This window comes from Agelaius phoeniceus, chromosome 24 (genome assembly GCF_051311805.1).
Source record: "Agelaius phoeniceus isolate bAgePho1 chromosome 24, bAgePho1.hap1, whole genome shotgun sequence".
NCBI classification, from domain to species: domain Eukaryota; kingdom Metazoa; phylum Chordata; class Aves; order Passeriformes; family Icteridae; genus Agelaius; species Agelaius phoeniceus.
Window position 1 is genome coordinate 4608094 of NC_135288.1, and position 25578 is coordinate 4633671.

A 25578-nucleotide genomic window follows, 5' to 3' on the forward strand; every position below is an offset into this window, starting at 1 on the left:
GAATTAGACGGAACACTTCCTTCAGTAGGAAATATAAAACCGCTATAAACTTGATTTAAGACAAGATGACATCTTGGTATGGAAATGTATTTCCATCAAACATTTCAGTTGCAAAAGCATGATCCAATGGAAAGCACCTCAATAACATGTTTGAACCATTTTTAAGCGCTCCATTTCTCTCGCTGCTCATCATGTGATTTTACTACATGTAAAGTCATCCACAGCCCACCCAGCTCTCAGAGGACACAGTTTCTCCCTCCCAACTACCCAATCCTGAGTAACATCTAACCATCATTCTCAAGCTGCAGACATAAGTGCTCAGAAAAAGCTATTTGCTGTGTTCCCATGGTGATGCTGTACCCTGGCTGCTCCCTGACCTCCGCGCCAGCAGCACCGAGGGCCCGATGGAGTCCAGGCCCAGTGACTGCACATGCTCATGCTGCTGCCCGCACCCCCACGGCTGGGAACACCTGTGTGCTGGGCTTCAGGGCCACAAGAGACAGGCAAGAGCTGTGTTCAAGGCTTCTTGAACCATCTCCATGCAAAGGAGCACAAAGGGAACGTTTAGGAGTCGGGTGATGGCTGGGTTAGAGGGTTGGGCCTCCACACCCTGGGGATGAATCCAACACCAATGTCTGCTACACTCACACGCTGCAGCTCGTGGAGAGACTCCTCCTGTGACTGCCCAACACACACCATTTGAGGGAGGACAGAACTGTCACACACATTCAGATCTCTAAGTTGTTTAGGCATTTCATTTATTTTCCACCTTCTACTAAACCTCCCTGTCCAGGAGACACCTCACACACAGGACCAGGGATTCTGAAATCAGTACAAAAATTCTGGAAATACCACTGTATAAAATACAACTTTTTCTTCTCTACTTTACAACTTCTGTCTTCACTAGCACAGGCAGAATACCTGTGTACTCAGATGAAAAAATTTATTCCCTCAGGAATGCCTCGGGAATGTAGTCCAACATTATTATTCAATTATACCCTAAGAAAATTTCAAGTTTTATAACAGTGCACAGAATTAAACTTTCAGATTGGGGGTGGGGAAGGCAGTAAAATCTGGAAGCTCAGCTCCTTCCTCCCCCATAATTAACACAAATTTCCAAGACTTCATCTAAGCATAAGACTCTGGCTTTTTCTATTTTTTCCCCCCCTCTGAGCTATTGGGGCCAAAAAATCTCTGGCCACAAGAAAAGCTCTTTCATTTAAATCATGCAACAGGGATACTGCACCAGCCACACCACACCACACAGGCTGGCAGAGTCAGCACAAGCTACAACCCATGGACAGACCCAGCTCCACATCCCCATGGTATAACAGCCTCAGTGAGAGATTTGTGAAGAGGGGATACAAATGAGAGAGAGGAATCTGACATTCAGTAAGACTGACAGGGGCTGAGTCTGTTTTTAATGTCCCAGCTGATGATGACCTGTGTCTATCAGCAAACAATCCATCCAGAATTACAGCAACAGACAATCCCACCAGCAATACACTGGTGAGCACCAGCAGAGCTGCTCACTCCCCACTCCCCAAAACACTGACACAACCCTTAGGAGAACAGCCACACTCCCAAATTCTCCACCTAACCTAATATATCACACCAAGCACCTGCACGTTCCTGCTTTTACTCATGAATAATAACAGTTTTCAGCTGCATAATGAACTTTGCCATATCCTGTACTCATAAGAAGCTCCACACACCAATCCTACCCAAAGCCACATGTGCACAAAGTTCTGCACTGGGGACAGCAGCAACATTGAAGTGACTAAACCCCACCCCAAGCAGCTCTTTCCAGTAAGAGGGAAGAGCATAATTCTGTCACAAACCTGTGCAGAGCTTGCTTGCCCCCAGCTGTGTTTGTCCAAACATCATCTGCCACTGCCACTGCTCCATGCCCTGTCCCCATTAATACAAACACTATCACAGAATAAACAACAACTCACATTTTCTATGATTTACATTTCAATTCAAATGACCCAAGACAAAAACATCTACACAAAAAAGCCAAGGCCAGCAACTGCCCCAAAGACCCGATTCATTCTATCACGGTACTGGGTATGTTAAAAAAAATACCTGATTGTAACTTCCAGACACCAGAAAAAGAGGGGTAAGGACTCCAATTTTGAAAAATACACACAGTCACTGCTCTGTGATTGATTCTATGCTCAGCAAACACACACAGAGAAGTGAGCTGTGTTTGATCCTGCACTCAGCTGCCACTTGCAGGTGCTAAACTCAGGAGCACAGGTTCTGTTAACAAGTTTACATCTACAAACAAGGGATCAGAGGAACAGGACCAGTCAGCTCTCAACAAGCAGACACTAACTGGAGTTTTATAGTCATTTCTCCAAGTGGATTTCCTCTATTATTAAGTGATTCCCATAAATATGGCAAAGCTACACTAAGACAGAGCTACTAAAAACTAAAACTACACACTGTGGGTATTGCCATGGGACATTCAGCATTGCTGCACAGCAGGAGTAAAGCCTAGGGATTGTAGAGCTACCTGGTTGTTCTTTAACTTCACCTTGGCCCACAGAATTTAAAATACTTCTTTTTAATTTAAATTACCCCAACCATAATGCAGTAACAGGTGATCTGTGAACCAGCATACTCAGAGTAACTGGATTCCAGTAAAAAAACCCAGTTCTGTGTTTTCCTTATTCTTAATGAGATTACTCAGACAGAGGTAAGCTGGTTATTTCCCAGGACCCTGTGTGGCAGGAAAGAACACACACCACTTTTGTCTTCAGAAGTCTTCATGCACAGGAAAGTAACACTTCATTCATCATGGTACAAACACACCTATCTAATTTTAAACCATTTTGAAATAGTTCATTAAGGTGATGTGAAAGAGACAAGTCACACACATGAGCAATAGACTCCTGGAAGTCTAAAACAGAAGTCAACTTCCACATTTGCCTTCAAGTCTCACTTAAAGCTTACTTTCAGTATGTATTATAACTTATTATTTATGGAAGAGGTTCCAGAGCCAGGGAATTCATATCCTGTAACTTGCACGGCATGCTCTCACAAAACAATCCATGAGCATTAAGTAAGCTGGTACATTGAAGAATAAGTAAGAGACTTAACTACCTCGTTAGTGTTCCAGCGGTGCCTCTCTTTCGGTAAACTTGAACATTTTGGTAGACATTCAAGCAGCTTCTTCGGTAAAAAGATTTTTACATGACTGCCATTGCTGTTCCCATGATCATCTAGAACAAAGAGGAGACACATGATGTACACACAGGAGAATAGGTGGTTGCAACCAGGAGATTCAAGCAATGACAAGACTTGGAAACCCCCCAGTTCCCCAGCCCAAAAAGAACAATTTGCCATGGCAATAAAGACAAATAACAGTTTTCTGTTGAAACTGCAACTTTATTTCAGAAATACAAACACAGTTTAATTCTTTCCAGTTGCAAAGTTTTAGAAGAACTTCAATGGATTTGGACAAAAGGAGCCTGTGTGTGCTTACCTGGGCCTATTTTAGCTCATTATTTCCCTCAGTGGCAAATTTTACAAGCAACAGTAACAAAACACTGTAGAAGCTGTGACCACAGCGGCACGACCTGCCAGGGAAGTCATAAATGAAGTTCACACTTGACAGGATTTGCAAGTAAATAAGCACAGAGCCCCAGCACCTGCTATAATTTTGTCAAGCTGCAGCAAAATGCAACTCAAGGTCTATTAGTTCATTTAGAACTAAAACACACCATACCTGATCAAGCCCGGGTTACTTCTATTTCCATTCACAATTCAAAGTAAATGTAGTTCCTTAGCATGAGAGTGAGGAAGAGGGATGAAATTTTCCTACCTGACCATGCCCAAGGGTCTCAAAAGCAGAAATACTAAATAATATAAAATTATTGGGTTTTATTACTAAATATGTAGAAGGTGCATCAATTCCTCTTAAAAGACCCAAGTTCCAAAAAGCCCTGCAATCCCACACCAGCAACACCTTGAAGGTGTCTATCACCCTCTAACCCATCCAAAGAATCAAAGCCCCATGAAATCCATATGTTTATCAACCAAATCAGTCCCCACAGGAAAGGGAACTGGAGCAGCAGCATAAGAGAGACCAGCCACAACACAGAACTTTATTAGTTCTCCCTCCAAACACACCAGATCTCTGTCATCTTCCACCAGCCTCATGCATCCCATGACAGATCCTGGACAGTGCTACACAAGCACTACAGTTACTCACTGGCATTTTACCCTGCAAAATTAATTTATAGTCATTTCCCACTTGAAAATGTACAGAAAAAGGATATTAACTTCATTTTACACATCTAATCATTTTATATCATAAAACACATGCCAGCACTATGATAAAACTCCTCTGCAATTCCCTACAACACAGACATTCCCTGTGACCTGCAGTGAACCCGACAGAGCCTGGCCCACGATCATTCTTAGAAATTACTTAGGAATTGCAGAGACTTCACACCAGCAGCCAGACATCCCTGGTATTCTTAAAGCTTGATTAGACTCTTGGATGTGTCAAGTTCAACAATATACATGCTGTTAAATCAACTGCTCGTGCAAGCCCAGCAGATGAGTTTACAAGATAAGCAGCGATGTGTATGATAAACGTGAGCTGCTCTGTAATTTATGAGTCCTGCGCGCTCCCTGAGTTACTGGGAACTTTACTGTGAGCCTGTGTTGGACTAAATCAACAGGGCTGCCACTTCCCAACTTCTTCTTGGGCAAGGAGCAGCCAGGCAGGATTGATCTCTGCTGGACTGCTAAAGAAATCAGGGAGAGGGTGCTCTCCATTATGCCATTCCAGGATTTTCATTTGGATATTGAGTATTTTTGACCATGAATCTGATGCCTCAGGTTTTAGCTTTCATATTTTTCAGATTCTGTACTGCATTAGTATATAACTCTGAACTCCATATAAAGTGTTAGCAAGTTCTCCTCACAGTTTAGTTAGATAAAACAATCCTTTTCCAGCCCCAGAACCAAGGATAACATTGCAGCTTCAGGCCCAAAAAGTGTAAACAGCAAATTGAGGAGAGCAATCTGGGAGGATGGGACTGCACAACTTGAAGCTGTAATCAGACAATTAATCCCAATATGTAAATGGACCAAAAGTTATAAAAGTGTGAAAGCTTGTGACCCAGGGTCCATCTTGGGTATAGCCTTGGTCAGGCTCTTGTACAGCCCAAGGTGCATCCTTGGAAGGATTCATTTTTAATAAATACCTACTTTATTCCTTTAGCACTGTCTAGCCTCTGTTCTAGGTAGCCTCAAAACGTATCAACTCTAGAGGGCTTTTTGGGCACATCCTCTCCCCAGCCAATGCTCTGCACGTGTGACTGTCACCACTATTTCCCTACACTTGAGCCACTCAAAGCCTCACAGACACCCGAGCTGTGATACCTGGGGTTATCCACAAAAACACAACTTGCCTGTGGCAAAGACCAGAGCCAGGCAAGGCCTGCCATGCCAGCAGCTCCCAGCCATCTCCAGATCCACCTCCCAGTGCAGCCAATACTCACTTCCCACTCCCTGCATTCATTTTACACCATTTCTATTTCTCATTCAAAACACTGCATTGCTCTACATTCAATTCATTAAGGCGCAAAGTATTTTACAGCATACATTATTGCTTTTATCAGCCAAACTACATCCCAGTTACATCTCATCAGCTTATTTTCCATGGGCACATTTTAATTGACATTAATTGTATTACTTCCCCTTACCTCCGTATCAGTCAAGCCCTCTATCACTCATTCCATTATTTTGCAGGGCTGGCAGACCTCTAATTATTCAGCTCGTTTTATTAACTTTCTTCCATTGTCATCAATTATCAGTATTATTAATCCAGAAAGTGCCTATGGATAATAGAGCCCTTTAAAATGTTTTGGTAGAAGTTGTCAGAACTTGCTGACGCTAAACCTTCCAACTCCTGTTGTTAGCATCTCCCACCTTCTGTTATTACAGCAATGGAAGGTCATTCTCACCATCCTGTAACACGACTACATCTCCCTTTTCTGCATTTAGCAATGGCATTTCCTCACTCCAAAAAAAAACCCTATGTGAAAAACAAGTGCCTCCTGCCTTGATCCAAACAGCTTTATCATTATGGACTCCTCAAGCCATGTGGTCAGAACACACAACCATACAGTATGGGATCCAAATCCTAAATCCAGTGACCTCTAAACCAGGTCTGACCTTGGAAAAGGATGAAATCAGCCAACCAGCTATGAGAGTGAAGAACCCATATCCCCAAACATATACACACATTTGCCTTCAAACTTGCTTCTCAGCCCTCTGGAATCACCAATGTATTCCTACAGTGAGGAATGTCGAGGGAAGCTGGGAACAGGAGAGGAGAGGAATACTCACCCAGCAGCACTGAGGGTACTGGTGGAACAAGAGTTCCCATTCTTCCAAATGAACCATCACGGTTTCCTGGTCCTGTTCCCCACAAATAACACCATGACATTTTTAGGGAGGTGGAGCAATGCCCTCCACCCAATGCTATCCCTTGCTTGAATCAAACCTGCCATTGCTGGTGCAGCTGACGAGCCCATCCACCACCATGGGGGCTCCAGTGAAGGCAGAGGCACAAGGGTCCCCACTGCTCTGCAGCCCTGCTCATCCAGCAGCACAGGCAGACTCCTCCATTTATCACCAACTAAAATTTCCTTGGTAGCTAAAAACAGGAGCTGCAACATCCCAGCACTGATTTGGTTTTACTGTGCAAATCCAGATTTTTACTTGAACTTTCTCCTCATTTATTTTTGCCACGGGTGCAACTAACAACACCAAGATCTGCAAATCCATCCAGTGTCAATAAAAAATGTCTGTGCAAGCAGAGCCACACTGGCATGGGGAGGATTTGCCAGTAAAGCTCTATCAACATGGGGGTTTTTAGTGCAGAGCTGGCCACAGCTCAAAAATGTTTCCCAAGGCAGGCACAGCCACAGCTGAGAACTCAAGTAAGGAAGCTACAGACTAAAATATAGCAGCCTACAATGTGTCCTGTTATAATTCAGGATGAAAATGCAAAATTTAAGTTCCATTAGCAATCTTCAAGATTACTTATTAGCAAACCAGAAACTCGTGTAGAATTAAGAAAGTGTAAGTATTATAAAGTTCATGGAAAGTTCCACATTAATTATACCACATAAACCCTTCGTCATTTTATGGGTTTCTTCATGCTCCTTGCACTTTATCCTCCCAAGGGATGCACCACGGGCCATAAAACTTTGAAGTGCACAACAGCAAATCACAGAGAGTCTGTGCTCTCCCCCCACTCTCCAAACAACCCCTTACCCCCTTTTCTTTTTCTTTAACTGGTTCTTAAATCTTTGGTGATCCTGGAGGTGAATTTAGACCTGCAGCCCCATTAACTACCACAGTTTGCCTATAAAACATGTAATTAGAAAATAAAGAAATGGCCAAAAGGATGTTCATCAGCTGGTGATCTGCAGACAGGTCTATTCTGGAAATAAATAACACAAGTAAGCCATAAACTCACAAACACAAGTTTTATAAACCCATTATTATGAAATAATAACTTAGAGCTGGTCATCTCCTTAACTACCTCAAGAGAGGGAAGAGGTGTTTAAACATTACAAATGGGAACTTTAGTACAAAACAAACTACCACAAACCCAATATCATGTTTATTTGGGGAAGGGGCAGCCATCCAGCTGATCCCACCACCACTGACCAACCACTGAGGTGGCAGAGTTCCAGCCCTACAGTGCACAAGTGGCACCACAAAAACACAGCGCACAGAGGCCACCACAGCCACCCAGTCACTCGCTGACCTCCAGACACAGACAAATCCAACAAACTCCATCTGGAAGAAATAAATTCAAAGAATGACTCCAGATCCAAACAACTGCAGGACTGCCATGCTATTTCTCACAGTTAAACTTCAATTCTGGCATCTTCCATCCATAAACAAGCGGCAACAGAAGCAAACCCAACAGCTCTTGGTCTGTTTGCTAGAAATATTTGTATCATTACAGTAGTAAATCTCTTGGCAACAAAAGCAGATTTCTAAATATCAATCAAGGGTGGCTAGGAGAAGATAACCAGGTCCAGCTCTGCAGTGCTGCTGTCTCAGCAGGGCTCTGCTGGATGCCAGCACTCGGTCACACACTGGCTGAGCAAATGCATTCCCAGGCCACCAGCACGGGATGCAGCCCAGGGCTGAAGGGAGAACCAGGGAAAGACAAAGCAGTTCAGGCAAAGGTAAAAAATATACAAAAAGGAGCAAAAAGGCCAACACAAACCAGCATGTGTATGGCCATGACTGCTGCCTGCGTGGAATAAGTGAGGAAGGAAAAAACCCAGAAAAGATGAGGAGGGAATCACAGGGATGGTGGCAGTATGAAAGATGAACAACAAAACAATTTTCCTCTAGAAGTTACTGAATCTAGCCTTAGTGCCTTGGAATATTTTTGATAAATACTTTGTTGCTATGACAAACTCTACAAACAATTCTAAAACCATAAGAAACACGAATACAGCTAAAGCTGCTGTTGTGCACCAGTGGCCCAGTTCTCCCCACCAGTAACGTGCTACACCGAAGTCCCTCTGTCCTTTTCTCATAGCATAAAGTTTCTTGACATTTTATAACTAAATTCAGTGTGAACACCAGTGCAAATGGTGCGTTTTGGGGAAGGGTTGAGAGCCAAATTTTCCCTAATGAAGGCCCACACACTGGCTGAGGGCTGGGTGACACAATCATTTCTTGTGCCATACACTTAGTGCCCTGTGCAACACTTCCGAGTCTACTTTCCCCCACCAGCAAAACAAGCTCCTCTTTCCCTCTCCCACCTAGGCAGGTTTCAAGCACTTGCTAATGGAGCAAGAGGAGAATTCCTTTACAGTCAGAAGGTGCATACAAGGACCTACTCTAAAAGCAAACTTTGGGAGTATTCAAACAGTGTAGTTAGTTCAGCCTCTCCTTGCAGCTCCTCATGTTCATGCCTGATTTTCACCACTTTGCTGCTAAATCTGACAAGTGCACCAGAATGATGAAATCATTGCTCACCATCACCAACAACTCTGGTGGAGACATGTCATCAATTACTTCACCCTTTGGTTTTCATTAAAATTACGTCATCAAATTCAATGGCAATGAAGCCAAGGAGTGATGGATAGTACTGGCCAAGTCTAGCAAAAAATCAACCATCTTTTTATTCAGTTCCCAATACTACAGATGTTCTCAACACTACAACACATTTCCCAGAAGTCCTTACACATTGGCTAAGGCCAGGACAGTCACTCTGACCCTACGTGCTGGCAGCCACCAGCAATAGATATTTTCACTTTTCATACCACAAAGAGTTTGAGTTTGGAAACCCACCTGGAGAGCTGGCTGGAAAAACCCAGCCCCTGGAACCAAAGCATGCAATGTGAGCAGAAGGACAGTGAGCACTCCATGTCCAGTGAGGACAGTCTGCTGTCATTCACCCAGTGCCACGACTGCACAGAGTGGCCCTTCAGCATTGCCCTGGCAATAGGGTGAGTGCCGTACCCCAAAGGCACCAGCACCCCCAGGCAAACCTGCCTTTCCAAACCCACGGGGTTTAACACAGCACTGACACAACACAGGGCTGCCAGGAGCCAAGGAAGGTGAAAACAGGACACAAAGCGAGGGGAGAAAACTACAAAGCGAAAACTCAGCAAGGTGTGGAAGCGGAAGCCCGGGAACACCGAAGCTGCAGGAAGCTGCTGGAAGCACTGCATTCCAATTAACCAGCCCGGTGTTCCTCAAGCACTCCACCCAGCCTTGTTTCGCTCCCTGGCAATGTTTGGGTTTGGTGGTTGGGGGTTTCTTCCTCTCAGACACAGGTGGCTTACTGAAGCAGAGACGGAGGGACACTGAAAAATAAAGGTCACATTCCAGCTCCCTCTTTCTGAAGGCTGTCTGGACAGAGGGAGGACAGCTACTGTCCCTTCCTCCAGCAACATCTACCAACATAAGGAGGTCTTTATAAGAGCCATTTAAGACCACTAGTAATGTAAGGTCAGCACTGACCTTAAATTTAAATTAAAATTTAAAGGTATCCATTTGAACCGTACTTCTAGATCATCATCTCACTACATCACCTACTGATACAGAAAATTAAATCTGAGTTAATACATCTCAGGAAGGTTTCCTACATACGTAGCTTTAAAACTGAAACAAATAAACCAAAAAACCTTTACGTCAAAGTAATTGTGAAAATCATTAACAAGAAGAGATGCAGAACTAAATTTAAAAACCAGAGTTTTAAACAAGCCCTAAGCCTTACATCGGGAATAACATGATTGTAGTACCAAAAGCATGCAAAAAAACCAACCTCGCAAATATATAGTTCCTCCTGTTTGGAAAAAGGGAATGAAGCCCACTCCCTGAACCTGTCCTGCTGGCTGACAGCCCATGAAGAGGGTCTAGAAACTTCACCAGGAGACAGTTTGCCTTCAATTCTGACAACAGAAATTTTGGTAAAATCCCAACGCTGAGATTCAGCAAAAATCCTGGGGCAAGGAGTGGACTGAGCCGAGCGTCAAATGCTGCCTCCTCCCCGCGACAGCCTGATCCTGCAGCACACAACCCCTGCACACCCTAAGTTCAGGTTTGTTTAAGTAATAAAATCTCAGGTAACACTTTTGCAAAGGAAGTATTTTGCTGTTTAACAACCAAATCTGGAATGTTTTGCTTTCAAAAGGCTGTTGTTCCCCAAATAGCCCCCCCAAAGCCACTAACATCTGAGGCTCCACTTGCCCTCTTCAGTCAGCCCACGCCACCAGCACCCTCAGCTCAGGAGCTGCTGGGAGAAACACCATCTCCTCCTGCCATCCCACCCAGGACCCTGCCTCAACTAACAGAAAATTCAACAACTGCATGGAACCGAACTCAGTGCACAACAAAATTCCGGGCCCCTGCGCCAGCCACACGCAAAACACACGGGCACTACTCTCTGCAAAGCTCTCTGTTAGAAGTACCTGGCTGCGAGAACACAAAATTAAAAAGGCTGCCTGTGTACATTCTTCCCCTTTTGGACTTTAAATAATAAAAAGGAAGCTTTTAAAAGGACACCGCCCCTTAGCACCCCCTGATCAAGTTCAGAGCTATCACAGCTGCCAAGATGGCACCGCCAAGGGTCAGTCCTACCGGCTCAGCTCAGATGCACAGAACACAGCAGGAACTACAAAACCCACAAACCCTCTGCTGCAGGATGGCAAGAGCCGCTCGGTCACTCTACCAGCCTCATCCTGCCCGAGGAAACCAGAAAAGATGAAACTCACCCGAGTTCTCCAAGCCGTGGAACTCTCTCCTGCAGCCAAGGGACAGCGGCGCCAGCCTCATTCCAAACCTCAACTCCCGCCGGGGATCTCCCGCTGCTCCCGGAGCACAAGGAGCCCCGAGGGCAGCTCGGCAGGGAGATCCAAAGGCAGGCAGGTCTGCAGAGCCGTGTGCTGCTGCTCAGAGGCTCCTCGCTGCTGCACCGCGCTGGGGGGATGGAGCAGGCGGCTCCCCAATGAAAGCAGCGCCGGCCCGCGAGCTGCCATTTACATCCGCTTTTAACTCATTGAAGTAACTAAAATCTAAAGCAACTTGTGTTCTCTCCTCCAGCACCTGCACTACTGGTGAAACACTCTGCTTGAATCATGCCTTAAAAGCATTCCCATTTAAGTTTCTGACAGGTGGAGTTTAGGTTTAAGGAATGAATGGTTTATATGTCGTCTCCTTGAAAATCCACCGCAAAAGTAGGTCAGCGGGGGAGCAGCTCTGTGACTTCGTACGAGAACACCCCGGGCGCCGGTGCCGAGCCGGGGTTGCTCCGTTCCCACCTCCGCGATGCTCAGCACGGGCACGGAACGGAGACAGCGCCGGCCCAGCCAGCGGAGACACCGGACGGCAGCGCCGGGCACAGCGGGCGTCTCGCTGGCAGCTCCTGCACTGCCCTGCTCCAAAGAGCAAACACAGCTGCCCAGCACAGACACACCTCACCCACCGCCCCCCGAAACCATTTACCGAGACCAAACATGACAAAAGTTGCAGTAAATAACAAGCGGAAAGGACAAGTTGCCTTCCCAGCCAGGGAGCACTGACCTGCCTTGTCCGTAGAGCCGCAGCCTCACAGGGCTGAGCACACTGAAACCTGTGCTTTACAGAGGAAAAATCCATCGCACCTTGGCACAGGAAGCCCGAAAAGTGAATCGAACCCGACTGTGCTTTGGTGACAATACTGTCACCCCCAAGAGAACGAAAACGTCACAATGTGAGCCAGGAGTCCAGGTGAACGCTCGCTCTGTTCTCGCTCACACCCCTGTTAGCCAGGTGGCATTTCGCTACTTGAGCGCAGTTAATCATGTACTTCAACGCGAGTGAGAAAAGAATGAAGCCCGACGTTTCTCAGACCAAAGCAAAGATCAAATTAATGGATTTGGGAGCATCAAAGAGATCAATAAAAGATGAAGCCAACAGTACTCAAAATCACCTCTACTACTTAAATTTTAGATTTTCGCAGAGCCTTTGAATTTCACGGCGCAATCAAAACTCAAACCTATGCCCAGGGGGCTCTACAGCCACCAAGAAACAATCCAAAAATTATATTCCCAAAGCAATCTGAGAAAAAAAAAATACAGACAAAAGGTGGGATAAGAACTCTTGAATTCTATGAAGGGGTTTCCCAGTAAAGAATACAAATGGGTTCCAGACGAGGATGTACATGTGCTGTGGCGAATAAAGAAAAAAAAAATCCTTATTACTTACTACTAAACACCGTTCCTTGAGGTGCCCAACTACAACCAGGCCAATCCCTGGGCTGTTGGCATGTTCAACCGGATTTGGGCAGGGGATGTGAACTGCCCTCCGCTCTCTCCTCCCGCCCCTGTAAAATGGAGGCGCCGACACCGGTACCGGCCGCGACCACCCGGCCGGCGGGGTCCGCGGTAGCACCGCTGCCCGAGCCAGCCGGGACAAACTTACCCCAAATAACGCGAAATATCCAACCCGCCTCCCGCCGGACCGGGGCCACGGCCCCGCTCCCGCCGGGCCAGGGGCAGGAGCGGCAGCAGAGCGGCGCTTCCCCCTTGCGGACGCGCCGGCCCCGCTCCCGCCGCGCCGGCAACTTTCGGCCTCAGTCGGGCGCCCCGGGGCTCCCGGCGGGGCCGGGCCCGCGCCGCGTTCACCTTCGCGCCCGCCGCTGCGCCCGCCCCCGGCCCGCCCGCGGCGCGGAGGCCCCGGTCTGGCGGGGCCGTGGCCAAGGCCACCCAGCTTCCGACGGGCGCGCGCCCGCGCGGCACGTGCGCCGCCGCCGCGGGGGGGGCGGCGGGGGCGGCCCGGCCCGGCCGTGGCGAGCGGCGGCCCCGCGCCGGCCGCGCCGCCGGGGCCTCCATGTTGGCGGCGGGCGGGCACGTGCCGGCAGGCGGCGGGAGGCGGGACCGGGCCCGGCCCGGCCCGGCTCGGCCGCCGCGGCCCCCGCGCCACGCGGCCTTCCCGCCGCACATGGCCCGCCCGCCCGCCGGCCCGGCCCGGCCCCGCGGGGGCGCCGCCGCCGCAAACTTCGCGCCGCGCGGCCCGGCCTGTGCCGCCGCCACCGCCCCGCGGCGGGGCCGTGGCGGGGGGCGGGGGCGGCCCAGCGGGCAGGCCCGGCGCGGGGCCCGGCGCGGGGCGGGGGCGGCCCGGCCGCGTTCTCACCTTCCGGCTTGTTTTCGGCGGCCATTTCCCCTCCGCGCGCCACATCCTCCTCCGCCTCCTCGCGACCGGGACCAGGCGCGCGCCGCCTCCTCCCGCGCCGCCGCCGGCCCGGCCGCCCCGCGCGCACCGCGCACGCCCCGCGCCTCCCATTGGTCAATCTGCCGCACTGACATCCCCGGTGGCCAATCGTGGCAGGCCGGGGGCGGGTCCCCGGAGGGGATGGGCGCGATGGACACGGCGCCCCGCCAATGGCAGTGCGGCAGCGCTTCAGTGGCACGCGCCTCAGCCATTCACCGGCGGCGCTGGGCGGGCCAGCGGGGGCGGGACGAAACGCGTGATCGACGGCCACAGCAGCCACTGGAGAGCCGAGGGCACGCAACTGACGGCCGCCGCGACCAATCGCTTCGCGGGGGAGACGGGACTAAGCTACTGACGCACGGTGCCGCGCGCGCCGGCGGCCAACGAGCGGTGCCGTCCGTCAGAATGACAGCGCGCGACACCAATGGCCCGCGAGCCCCGACCGGCCGGCCGCGGCCCCGGCCCCGCCCATTGGCTGCGCGCGGCCCCGGCGGGCACCGCCCCCCCCCCGCGCCCGGTGACCCCAAACAAAGGCGGCGATTGGCGCGGCCGCCAGTCCCCGCCCGGCGGAGCCGCCCCGCCCCGCGCACCGGAGCTCAGGCTACACCGAGAGAGCCAAATTACCCCCGCCGAGACGCGCCGGGGCCGTGCTGTGAGAGGCGCCACCTGCCACCCGCGTTTGTCACCGCCCTCAGTAACTCCGTCCCGGTCAGAGGGGCTGCCCCGTTGGGCCGGTCCCGGCGCCGCCGAGCCCCCAGAGCGGAGAACCCTCCGGGCGGGGGCTGCTCCCGGCTCTGCCCCGTTTCTAAGTGGCGGACGGAGCCCGGAGCTGTGTCCCTGCCCTGACCGGCGGCCCCAGGCTGCAGAGGTTATCTATATCCCCATTTTTCAGTAGTGCTGAATATTCGGGGTGCTGTAGGCCCTCTTCCACAGCGTTCCGGGGTGCAAAGCACGATGCTCGGGTGAAACAGGCGTTCTTGGCACTGTGCAGGGAGATGAGGATTTGTGATTTGCAGAGAGAAACAAGTTACGAGACGTTAAGGGTTTGAGAGAGTCCTGCCCATCCCTCGGGTACAGTTTGTGAGACATTGTCATAGATCCCACTCATAATGGGATGCTCGGGGTCAGGGGGGTTGTGAAGGGGTTGTAAACATCAAGGAAATCGTTCTGTCCTTCTCCAAACTGACGTGCCCCAAGGAATGGCATGTTCTGGCCTGGCTGAGTCTGCCCCATCGCCGTCAAAGCTTGATGAGCACAGGCACTTCAGCCTCCTTGAGCAGAGCCCTGCAGAACTGGACCACAGCTAATGCCTGCACAATGCAAACCAAGACTGCAACGGTTGTTTCTTTTGATGTGTGTGACTAAACACACAAAAAGGATATTTTCCCTTAGATCCTCCTGGGAGCAGAACTTCTTTAGAAAGACCTGTTGGTGCTTTGGCTTTGCTAAGGACCGAAGCTGTTTCCGAGCCCAGACGAAAGGAGGATGGTGTGATGGGCCTCTTCTAAGACAGAAGAAAGGAATTTTCCTTTTTCCTATTTTCAGCAGCTGCTAATCTTGTGGAGCGTGAAAGGCACATTGATGAAGAGGCTCCAGAATGACAGGCTCACTCCCGACGGTCAGAAAGCTCATCTGGTACAATGTCCTATAAATACCCACAAATACCAATGCAGCCACAGGATCAGCTAAGACAGTTGTTTCCTTCAGCACGTCAAAATATGCTGGAAATGGAAACTTTTCTAGTTGCCACACTGGCAAAGAACTACCATTTTCTTGATGAAGTCTAGGGAATTTATGTCTCTCCTTGGTTATTCTTCCAAGGCAATCCATATGCTTAGCAGAGCCATGATGTAGCCATGCAGTTGTTGTACTTCATAGGTTGCATTATAGCAAAAGATAGCATCAGACTAACAGAGGTGCTGAGGGACAGGAAGCAACTTCCTGATGCAAGTCAGGGACCTTTGGTTGATGCCTCACGGAGGTGTGGAGGGCCAGTCCATGCTGAATTCCTCCCCAGAGTGGCAGGTGCTGGAGCCTCTATGGACAGACCTGCCTTGCCACTTCTTCAGCAAGAAATGGGCACCTGGCTCAGCCAAGGAGCACAGCCCACAGTGCTGCTGCCCTGAGCCAGCTCACCTGCAGGCCCTGGAACATCAGGCCAGCATTCCTAGGCAGCTTGAGTTTCCACGTGGGTATCCAGGCAAGACCGAGTAATGACAAGAGATGAGAGAAAGGATGGGACCAACACTGACACAGCTTCTCACTGGTACCAAACACAGGGATGCTGGAGAACTGCTGGGTTTGTTTTCCCAGCCCCCCATGCCAGTGGCAGGAACTCAGGCTGCTCCCTGCAAACACACAGCAACTTCTGACACAAACAGCCTTCCTGTTCTTGCCAGGGAAACTGGCACAACCATTCATTCCAGTCACAGCCCTCGCTGCAGTGTTCACTGACACCCTTTGGACAGGTAACCATCCATGGGACTCTACATGGGTCACATCACCCACAAACTAAATGAAATGCCAAGTCAGCTCTGTGTGCACACATGAGTCTACATCTGTCTCTTCCCTCCAAGGCTTGAGCAGTTCCTTCTGTGCTTGTATGGCTCATTAAAGCAACAAGGTCCATGCTCTGAGGGACAAGGCTGTTCAGGACTCTGCCTTGGCCTGCACAGCCTGGGGACACAGGGAGTGCTGCTGCACCAACTGGGAACAGCTCCACTGCCAGGACTAACACAACCACCCTGACTCCACAGCACATGTCTTTGGGAGCACTGCCTGGCTTTCCAGGTCCTTCCTGGTCTGTAAAGACAATGAGAATTTGTGTGCATGAGGATGAATAAAGCATTTTTAAGGGGTTACTGAAGCAGTGTATGAACTCTGCTCCATCTAGATAATGAACTCATTCTACTCCTCAACATAAGGTTTTCTACCTTATGTTTTCTACTTTATGAGACACAAACCCCAGTTCACAAACCCCTAGTGAACTGACTGTCCCACACCCGAAATTACCTAATGTTAGGTGTGATTTCTGTACACACAGGTTACTACAGCAATACATAGGTAATGTGTATACATAGGTTACTACAGCACTGTGACCTGTGTAATACCAGAGATACTAAATGGGGAGTTTTTCATCCAGCATGCCAGCAAAGCCCCAAACATTTTCATTTCATTCCTGTGCAATAAAATGATAAGAAAGAAGCCATTTGAATTGAAGTGCTGCTGGTATCTTTGAAGTTCCCCAGCTCCCACTGTTTAAAACTCAGACCAATTGTTAGTAAGGCACAGAGGTACTGAACTGCACAAGATTCTGTGCATGGATGGTGTGGGATAAACTTGCTCACTGTTACCTTTCCAGGGGCACAAGCACAGAGCAACATCCAGCTGATAAGCAGCAAGAGAGGAGATGTGCCAGGAGTTTGTGCAGTCTGAATCATGAATAATTTTTATCAGCACACTGATAAAAGCCAGTGCTATGCTGGTGATTGGTGTCTGGGTTGATTTCATCAAAAGGGAGGTGAAATACCAAGTTCTTTTAAAATTCTTAATTGTCAATCCATGGCAGATGTGGGTCTGGCTTGGTTAATTAGGTTAATGTGATGATTTGGCATAGTGAGCTATATGCAGAAGTAAAAGTGTTAAGGATATATTCAAATATCCTGTTATGGATATTCAGCAAATTACACATCACCGTTGCTATGGCAAACAGCACAAAGGAAAACAGTTCAGACAGGTTTAATAGCCATAATGACAATGCTGGAACCCCATTTCTTGTGAATTGTTTGCACAAAGTTACTTCATTATTTAGAAGCAAGGAATGCCAAGTGTTTTCACAAAAATACTCTCAAGTGTGAGATGATTAGAAATACCTCACATGATAGAAATGAAATGGTTTTGTCCTTTACTCTCTTCACATACAGAATCTAAAGGTGTTTCTTCTAGGAATAAACCCAAGACTTAACCAAGACAATGTGTGTGGACAAACCCACCCTTACAACACGTGATGTACAACTGCCAATTCCTAGGTTTAGCAAATACAGGTAATTATTCCAAAACATGCACTTATTCCAAAAGGTTCTCCAAAGGAGTATACTCCTAACCCTCTGCCATCCAAGTAACTTCTCCAATTTTATATGGGGAAGTTGAAGAGAATATACATTACCAGGAACTAAGGATACTGGACTCAGAATGGACAAAAGCACATACTTCCCTAGAGGAGATTGAGCTCAGTCATCTTCTACACTATGGGCTTTGGATCCATCCTTCTTGCCATTCCTTCTGCAGTTCTGAGCCCATTTGTTTCCCTCAGAAATACAAAGACTACACTCAAATCACCTCTAGTTAAACTCTGCTGGCTACACGAAATTAAGTACAACTCCAAAGTCCCAGCCCCTTTAAGGGACTCTTTGAGGAAAGATGGTTTTGCTGTGCAAAGCCCTATAAAGAGTTTGTGGATATTTAAACCAGTAGCCTCAACACAGAACACAACATTTACCTGTTTAACCAAGAACAGAACTAACAATGCAGTTGCTCTACAGGGGCACCAGTGCCAAAAGGACAGACACGGGTGCCACCATGCCCTACCCACTGCCCCTGCAGCCCTTGGCCTTGGCTCCCTGTGAGACAGCCTGGGGTCTGCCTTCACTTTGCTCCCAGCACCCCAGTGCCACTAAGAAAGTAACAATCATTTTGCCCTAATATTCACCCATAAGCCAGTTAGAGGAGGAAAAAAAATGAAATATGAGGTAAATTAAAGCTTCCAACTAAGGGGATTTACCAGTAAGTCACCATAAAATTCAGGTAATTTATTTCTTCAATTCTGCAGCAACTTTCTCCAATTCATTTGGATTAGCTATTAGAAATTATGTCTCAAAAATTAAAGAAAATGTCTATTGACCACTATATCAAATTCTAATTTTAGCCAGGGGAAAAAAGAATAATTAGGCTGTGATTTACTCTGGTAGTCAACTTACATTAACAATTTTCCCCCATGTTTTTGTAATTCTGGCAAAATCAAATAATATATATAGTACTCATATATGCTGGGCTAGATTTAGTAAAGACAATTTCCTACACTACATCCAGGACATTTCTCTTTGCTTTCTGTTCTAATAAGACAATCAAGTTGTTCTGTGTAAGGAGGGAATGTGATTGTCATGCGTGGCCTTCTCGGTTGGAATTTTAGTGCAGTCTTCAATGAGGGTGGAAGGATTAGGTTTTTAATTTCTTTTAAGCTGTCATCCTCCTGTAACAAGCTGTATAGCATGCCTGCTCTCTGGGAATGCTTCACCCTATATCTTAACCCTTCTTTCCAGGGATAAAGAGTAAATCCTGCAAACTCTCAGTGCCAGAAGCCATCATGCAGCGTTGGCTCTGCAGTGGATGCACAGCTCCCAGCTCAGCGCAAGTGAGTTTGGGATTGGATCTTTAGCTACAGCTGGAACAAATCAGGAAAGATGTTTAAGATCCCTAAAGTTATACTCCTAAAGTTGTGTTCCTGCTTTTAAACAAATATCTTTTCCAACTCCTCTAGAATTGGAGTGCTGTCTATAATAACTGAATAAATAGGGATCTGGGAGGCAAACCAGTCACCAAGGTATGAAACTGTCAGCCTCAGGCACTGAGAACAGAACAACGAGTAATGGAAGACAACAATGGAAGAACAACAGGAGAACCAAAGAGGTAGAATTGGTGATGGTAACAGAGGCAGAAGGTGCTCAAAATCACATGGATTCCAAAAGTAGAAGCCAGAGGCAAATTCAAATTTACCTGAGTCAGTTTGCTCAGACAGCACCACCCCAGCACTGCCCATTGCCCAAAACCCCATCCAAGTCTGTCCTGTGATTCCCTCAGGGAGCATCATTAACCCACAGAGCACTTGAGCTTTCAATTAAAAAGCATCATTGCTGAAAGCATTATCCCAAATCTTTAAAGGACTCCATCCCAATTTGGCTTTGACCTGTTATAAATTTACACTGAGAAGGAACTTCCCTGACTTCTCCTTTTGCATTCATTATTTATGAATAGGAAAACCAAATGGAACAGAAATCCCACTGTTACAAACTAGAGTCACTCATGCTTTGCTCCCAGTGGCACCATGGCAGAGCAGCTGCTCCAGTTCTCTTGGGGGGCCCAACAGTGCCTCATCACACAAACCCTTCTGCTCTGCCAGCAAGGGTACACAACACTTCTTATTGGCAAAAATGACTGGTTCAATATTTTCTCACTAGTTTTAGCCACAGAGCAGTTTCTTTCTAGGTCTGCTTAAACCTCGTCTAACCTTTAAGACTATTCTTTCCCATGTTACCCATGAGAGTTGTACAAAATGAGAAATATATCCAAACAGTAGCTGCAGAAAATACACAGAAATAACTCGTTTTCACTGAGATGGGTTCATTTGTGAGTTCTGACTTTCCCCTGAACTTCCTCCCCTGAAGGACTGGAACAGTGATACCAGTACAATAATACTTTTTCTCCTGAAGTGGAGTAAATCAGTTCCTCACTCTCAGTAGTGAAGTGAAAATTAAGATGAAAAGGAGTATAGAATGCAGAAAACCCCTACTACTCCAGAATAATACAATTTGCTGCTGAACCTCAGTTGCTAAGATAGGCATGTCAATTATTTATAGAACTCATGAGTGTGAAATATGAAGTTTTTCAGCCTGGGACACCACGAAGGTAAAGCCAGGAACACAATCCTGTCAGCACTGGCAGACAAGGACAGAATAGGCAAGCACAGAATATTTCTACACAGATTACCGTTTTTATTGAACTACAAATTGCAAAAGGTCTCTATGAAATGCCACTTTCAGTGTTAAGTGAGCTGTACCTTCCTTTTGACAGTGTCAGTCTGTATTTAATGTTTATTTAACATTTATCTAAGGGCCATCTCTGCCAGGGAAACAATGTACAGTAAGTTAGCATAACTTCACCTGAATATTTACAGGAAGCCAAGGATTTTCTCATGGATCTGTGCTTATGTCCATCAACAGCCTGTCACACACACTGTAAAACCTGCTCTACATGACCAAACTTTGCCAATAATTTTCACAATCAAAATTCCAATTTATGTTCTCAGTAGTGATATCAAAATTGATCTGCACAAAAGCGCTTCTATGGTTTATAGCAAGTTTGTTGAGAGCAAGTATCTGGATTAAAACTCCCAGGGTTGCAGTGAAAGGTTGTTCATAGCTCATCTGAGGAACTAACAGGTACTATTCAGAAACATCCACAATTTCCTGGGTAAAAACCTAAAGCAAACCAAATAAAACCCCACAGACAAAATCAGAAAACCGTGGAGCCCCAAATTCTAGTAACAGCCATTGCTACATGGCATGGCCTTGCTAAAATGCCTTGGTGGGTCCATGCAATATTCTATCTCAAAGCTGGAGGAATTCTAAGTGCATCTCCTCCTCCTGCCTTGCCTCCAGCTCTGAGGGCAAGAGCTTCAAATACAGTGACTAAGAAATTACAGAAAAGGACTAGCACTGAACTTTCAGATCAAAGGATACAGAGTGATTCACGTTCCTTCCCTGACTGCTTGAGAGACGTGGGCTAAACACCAACAGTCAGGTGCTCTGAAAAGCTCCACCTCAGAAAGAGAATTTGAATCAGCAGTGAGGCTACAGGACCCCAAATAAAGTGACTCTCCCTTAGACAGGCTCCTTTGCTCAAGAGCTCTGTCAGCTCATGTCACCATGGGGGTGACACACGCCACTGCTGCCACTGCTCACCAATGCCAGTGTCTGCAGGACAACCAGAACAGATATTGCCCATCACTGTCCTGCATCTGAAAACCTGAATGCTGACACAACTGAGAGAAAAACCAAAAAACCACAAGCTAGCCCAGCAGGCTACTGTCTGTCCCCAGGGTCACACCAAATCCCACGTGCTGGAAGGAAGCAAAAGCAGCGAGGACTTGGCAGCGCCTGAAGCACAACGCCTGCAGAAGTGATTGTGCTGCTGCCAGATCTGCTCCTTTTGGAGCTTTCCAGCCACTGCTGAGCGGACAGCACGTGTTGCAATGCTGGAGCTGGCAATGGCAGTGCTGAGCACAGCTAGTGGCCACTGGCCACCTTAAAGCACCAGCACCGTGTGACTGACCCGAGCCAATGTTTAGCAGCATGAGCAGTAAAATAACAAATCTATCGAGCTCTCAAAATTGCAGCAAATATTGTAAAGCTTCCCTATTCCACATTTCACCCGGCCTTGTGGGTGCTGTAGCCACCACTGCTCTGTGCTGGCTGGGTGCCAGGGCCCCAAGCAGGGACCAGGACGAATAAGGAATGGCAACATGACCTGGCTCTGGGGAACCAGCACTCCTGTAGGGACACGGGTCCTGCCAGCACTGGCTGTTCTCCAGTTTTACAGACTCAAAGCTCTCCAGACTGATGATGAAGAATTTTGAAACCCAAAGAGTACAAGAGATTTACATCCAAGTTTATGAAAATAGCTGAAAAATATATCAACAGCCTTCACATACACATATGCAGAAAAACAACTAACAAAACTATCAAATCTCCCAAAATATGGATTGACAACAACAGAAACTTGCTAATTACTATTTTTAGTATCCTTAAATACTCATCTCTGGTGCTATTAAACTAAAAATTATGTAACAATGGATTTGAACTGTAGGAACAGCTTATACAAGTTAGGACCATTCCAAAAAAGTCAATCAGTGTTTCAGAGTACATTCAGCAGATATTTTGAACACAGGCAGAGCAAAGAGCTCTGTCCATGACAGGCTCTTGTCATATCGGGCTGGAAGGCTCCAAGCAGACTAAGAGCTCTGGTTGGCCAAATGGCACAAACACCTGAACTACAGGTAATTCCTCCCTGATTGCTGTTTTGAAAACAACATTTCCAGCAGAAACTATTACATATATATATATCAACCCATTACACAGTACTGATAAGATCCTCTGCATGCCCCAGAAACACCTTGTGCCTCACACAGCTGCTGCTGGAGAGAGATGAGAGGCAGGGGCAACAGGCAGATAAATCATCACTGCAAACCTGGAATACTTGCAAGGAGAACATTTGCTTCTGACTTTTGGGGGATTTAAGTCAGCCTGCACAAAAAAGCATGAAAATATCCCAAGGAGAGCTACATGACTAATGAAGATTTTCTTGCTCCCCATCAGTTGCTTCAGCCACTTCTGCTGCCACTGGATGAGCACAACAAGGCCCTTCTACTGCGTGGTGCTCTGCAGGTATGACTAAATCTGCCTCTAACCTCCCCAAGTCCCCAGGTAGACTCTCACGCCTCCATCACAGAGAGAATTTCACAGAATCAAAGAGCCAATAAGAAGTGTTTCCTCTGGGCATCTCAACAGCATTATCACAAAATGCAGTAAAAGGCATCAGAGTGGCAGAGAGCGACTCAGCCCTGCCGGTGGCACCTGTTTGTAGAACACTCCCCACACTGCAGCCGTGTGCACCTGCCTGGGGGCATGGCCACAGCAGGACAGCCCACGGCTGGCTGACCAACCCTCTGGAGCATCACACTGCCTGCAAATGGACTGGTCCAGTGCAGCTCCCATCTCTGTTTCTGCCCTCAGCACAACCGCGGCAGCAGAGGCTGGTGGGGCAGGGAGAGCTGCTGCACCTGCCAGGGCACACATGCAGGGACAGGCTGGAAAGGATGATTTGTGTGGGTTTTAGATACATAATGATACAACTTTGGGGAAAACCCGAGCAAAGAGAGAGCAGGTCAGGAGTGAGAGGCGGCACTGGGACTTCATGCAAAACAGAGGAGGAGGGAATTCAGAACACTGAGCTCTGGTTTGAGGGGGTGTGCCGTTTGCCTCGTGAGGAAAGGTACCCCACAAAGTCCCACAGGCTCTGAAATGCACTCAATTAGCTGTTCCTTTTACCTTTTTGTTCTACCCAGCATTTCTTCAAGAGCACTGTCATCTCTGGCTTTGGCATCCTACTCATCATCTATGAATTCATGTTGCCGTTTCCTCCCTGAAAGGAAAAATCCCATAGTCAGTCATTTGCTACACAGAGGAAAGGACAAATCTGACAGTATTTTTGCCACTGTTAAAGTTCAAAGACCACCTTGTTTCTTGAGCAAACAACACTGCAAGTTGTGCTCTGGGCTATGGTGTCATTCAGCCATGATCAATCAGTGTGTGTTCACTCCAGAAACTTACCCCAAATTTACCTGTAAACAGCTGAAAAGCTGTCAGTGCCTCAGCCCTGTCTGCAGAGAAGGAGCAGGGCAATGACTCGCTCAGACTAAAAAAATTCCCACAACAAGAAGAGAGACTTGTGCCAGGCAAATATCTTTATTTTACTTTAAAACATTCTAAAAGTGTTAATCTATATGAAAGAGAAGCAATACAAGACTGAGCAAGCATGTTTAATGGTAGGGAAGCCTTCACATCACATGAGCCAAATTAAAAATAAGACTAAATACAAAGCACAGACAAAAAAAAATCAATTTTCTCAAAGACATAACATAAGGGACTCCCACAGGGGCTGGGCAAATTCTGGAAGGGAGAAGGAGATTATATTTTATGGGAAGAGATTCAATAAGCATTCTTTTCCCATAAAGCTAGTGATGGAGGATTGTCACTGCTCCATAGACACCCCATGCACATTTCAGGACAACAGTAACAGGAAATCAATAGCACCTTTTATACGTGCAAAGACATTATCTCTCTGGACTCCTAATACTAACAAATGGGGCCAAGAAACACCTTTACTAGAATTTAGCAGCCAGCATTACTCTGGCTGAGAACAGAGGGCAGGATGCTGGTCTATACCCTTATATTTTTAGGTATTTTTTTTTAAACTAACTCTGCTCAGAGCATCACCCTCGAGTGGTGCCCAGGAGCCCCTGATGACAGTACATCACAAGTGTAACGGTGCTGAGCCCTGGTGCTGTCACCCCATCACAGACATCCCCTCCAGCTGATGCTGCAGTCATTACAGGCAGGAGCTTTGTCAGGGGGTAATTTGACAGCTTTGACAAGCTCGGCTGAATTTATGGCACTTTCTAGTTTTTCCCTCCATTGAGCTGTGATGGAACTAAAGTTAATATTACCAAACCCGCTCTGTGAGGGGACAGGTTCCCAGTGCTGAGTCCGTGATGGCAGTCGCTGAGAGAATCTGCCCCTCACAGTGTCCCTGCCACCCTCGGGGACACGGAGGGCAGCTCCATCCAGCCCCCTTGACAGGGGAAATTCCATGATGAAGGTCTCTGCCACCTCTGGCTCTGCCACAGCAGAGGTGGATCACCACTAGTGAGGCTACTCACAGCTTACTGGAGAGCACTGAAGCAGCAGCCACGGTGCCACAGGTCTGACAACACATGCCCAGCTAAACCCAGGACCTGAGTCTTGGGGACTGCTTCTCCTGCTGCAGAGATTGTGCCCCCACGCAGCACCACAAAGCTTCCCACCTGCAAGTACCAGTGTGGGAAGAGGAATATTGCACCCCAAGCCAAACCTTGGCAAGTCAGTAAAGCACAAACAAGCACTTTTCTTTTTTTTCTTCTTTTTTCCCATCAGATTGCTTTTTGCCATAGATGTTACATTTCCTCTGTTATAATGCAGGGTTTTAAAGAGCTCTCTCTACATCCTTAGAAAGCACAGTTCATATTTAGCTCCCTAAACTCGTATTTCTCTCTTCCTATATTTCCCTGCCAAGATGTGACACCTGTGGAACGTTCCCAGAAAATTCCCCTGAATCATCTGTGATGCAAGGGAACAGCAGCCAGCGTTGGCAACAAGCAGCTGGGTCTTTTAGGAAAGCGTCAGATCAATCTGGTGAGGGGAAGGATCCCCAGTAACTCTGTCACTAATC

General features: G+C 47.5%; 1 protein-coding gene across 6 annotated transcripts in view; it reads right to left on the minus strand.

The window, feature by feature from the left end:
* CAMTA1 (calmodulin binding transcription activator 1) overlaps positions 1–25578 on the minus strand; it is a 249553-nt gene that overhangs the window by 222324 nt on the left and 1651 nt on the right. For 5 of the 6 annotated variants that reach the window (XM_077190355.1, XM_077190354.1, XM_077190357.1 and 2 more), the window contains exons 2-3: positions 23640–23733; positions 3112–3230 (exon numbers count right to left, since the gene is read on the minus strand). In XM_077190355.1, coding sequence (XP_077046470.1) covers positions 3112–3230; positions 23640–23706 — 186 coding nt within the window. In that variant the 5' untranslated portion in view covers positions 23707–23733. Of the gene's footprint in view, positions 1–3111; positions 3231–13680; positions 13823–23639; positions 23734–25578 lie in introns of those variants that run through there. The other variant, XM_077190356.1, reaches the window with a different exon arrangement.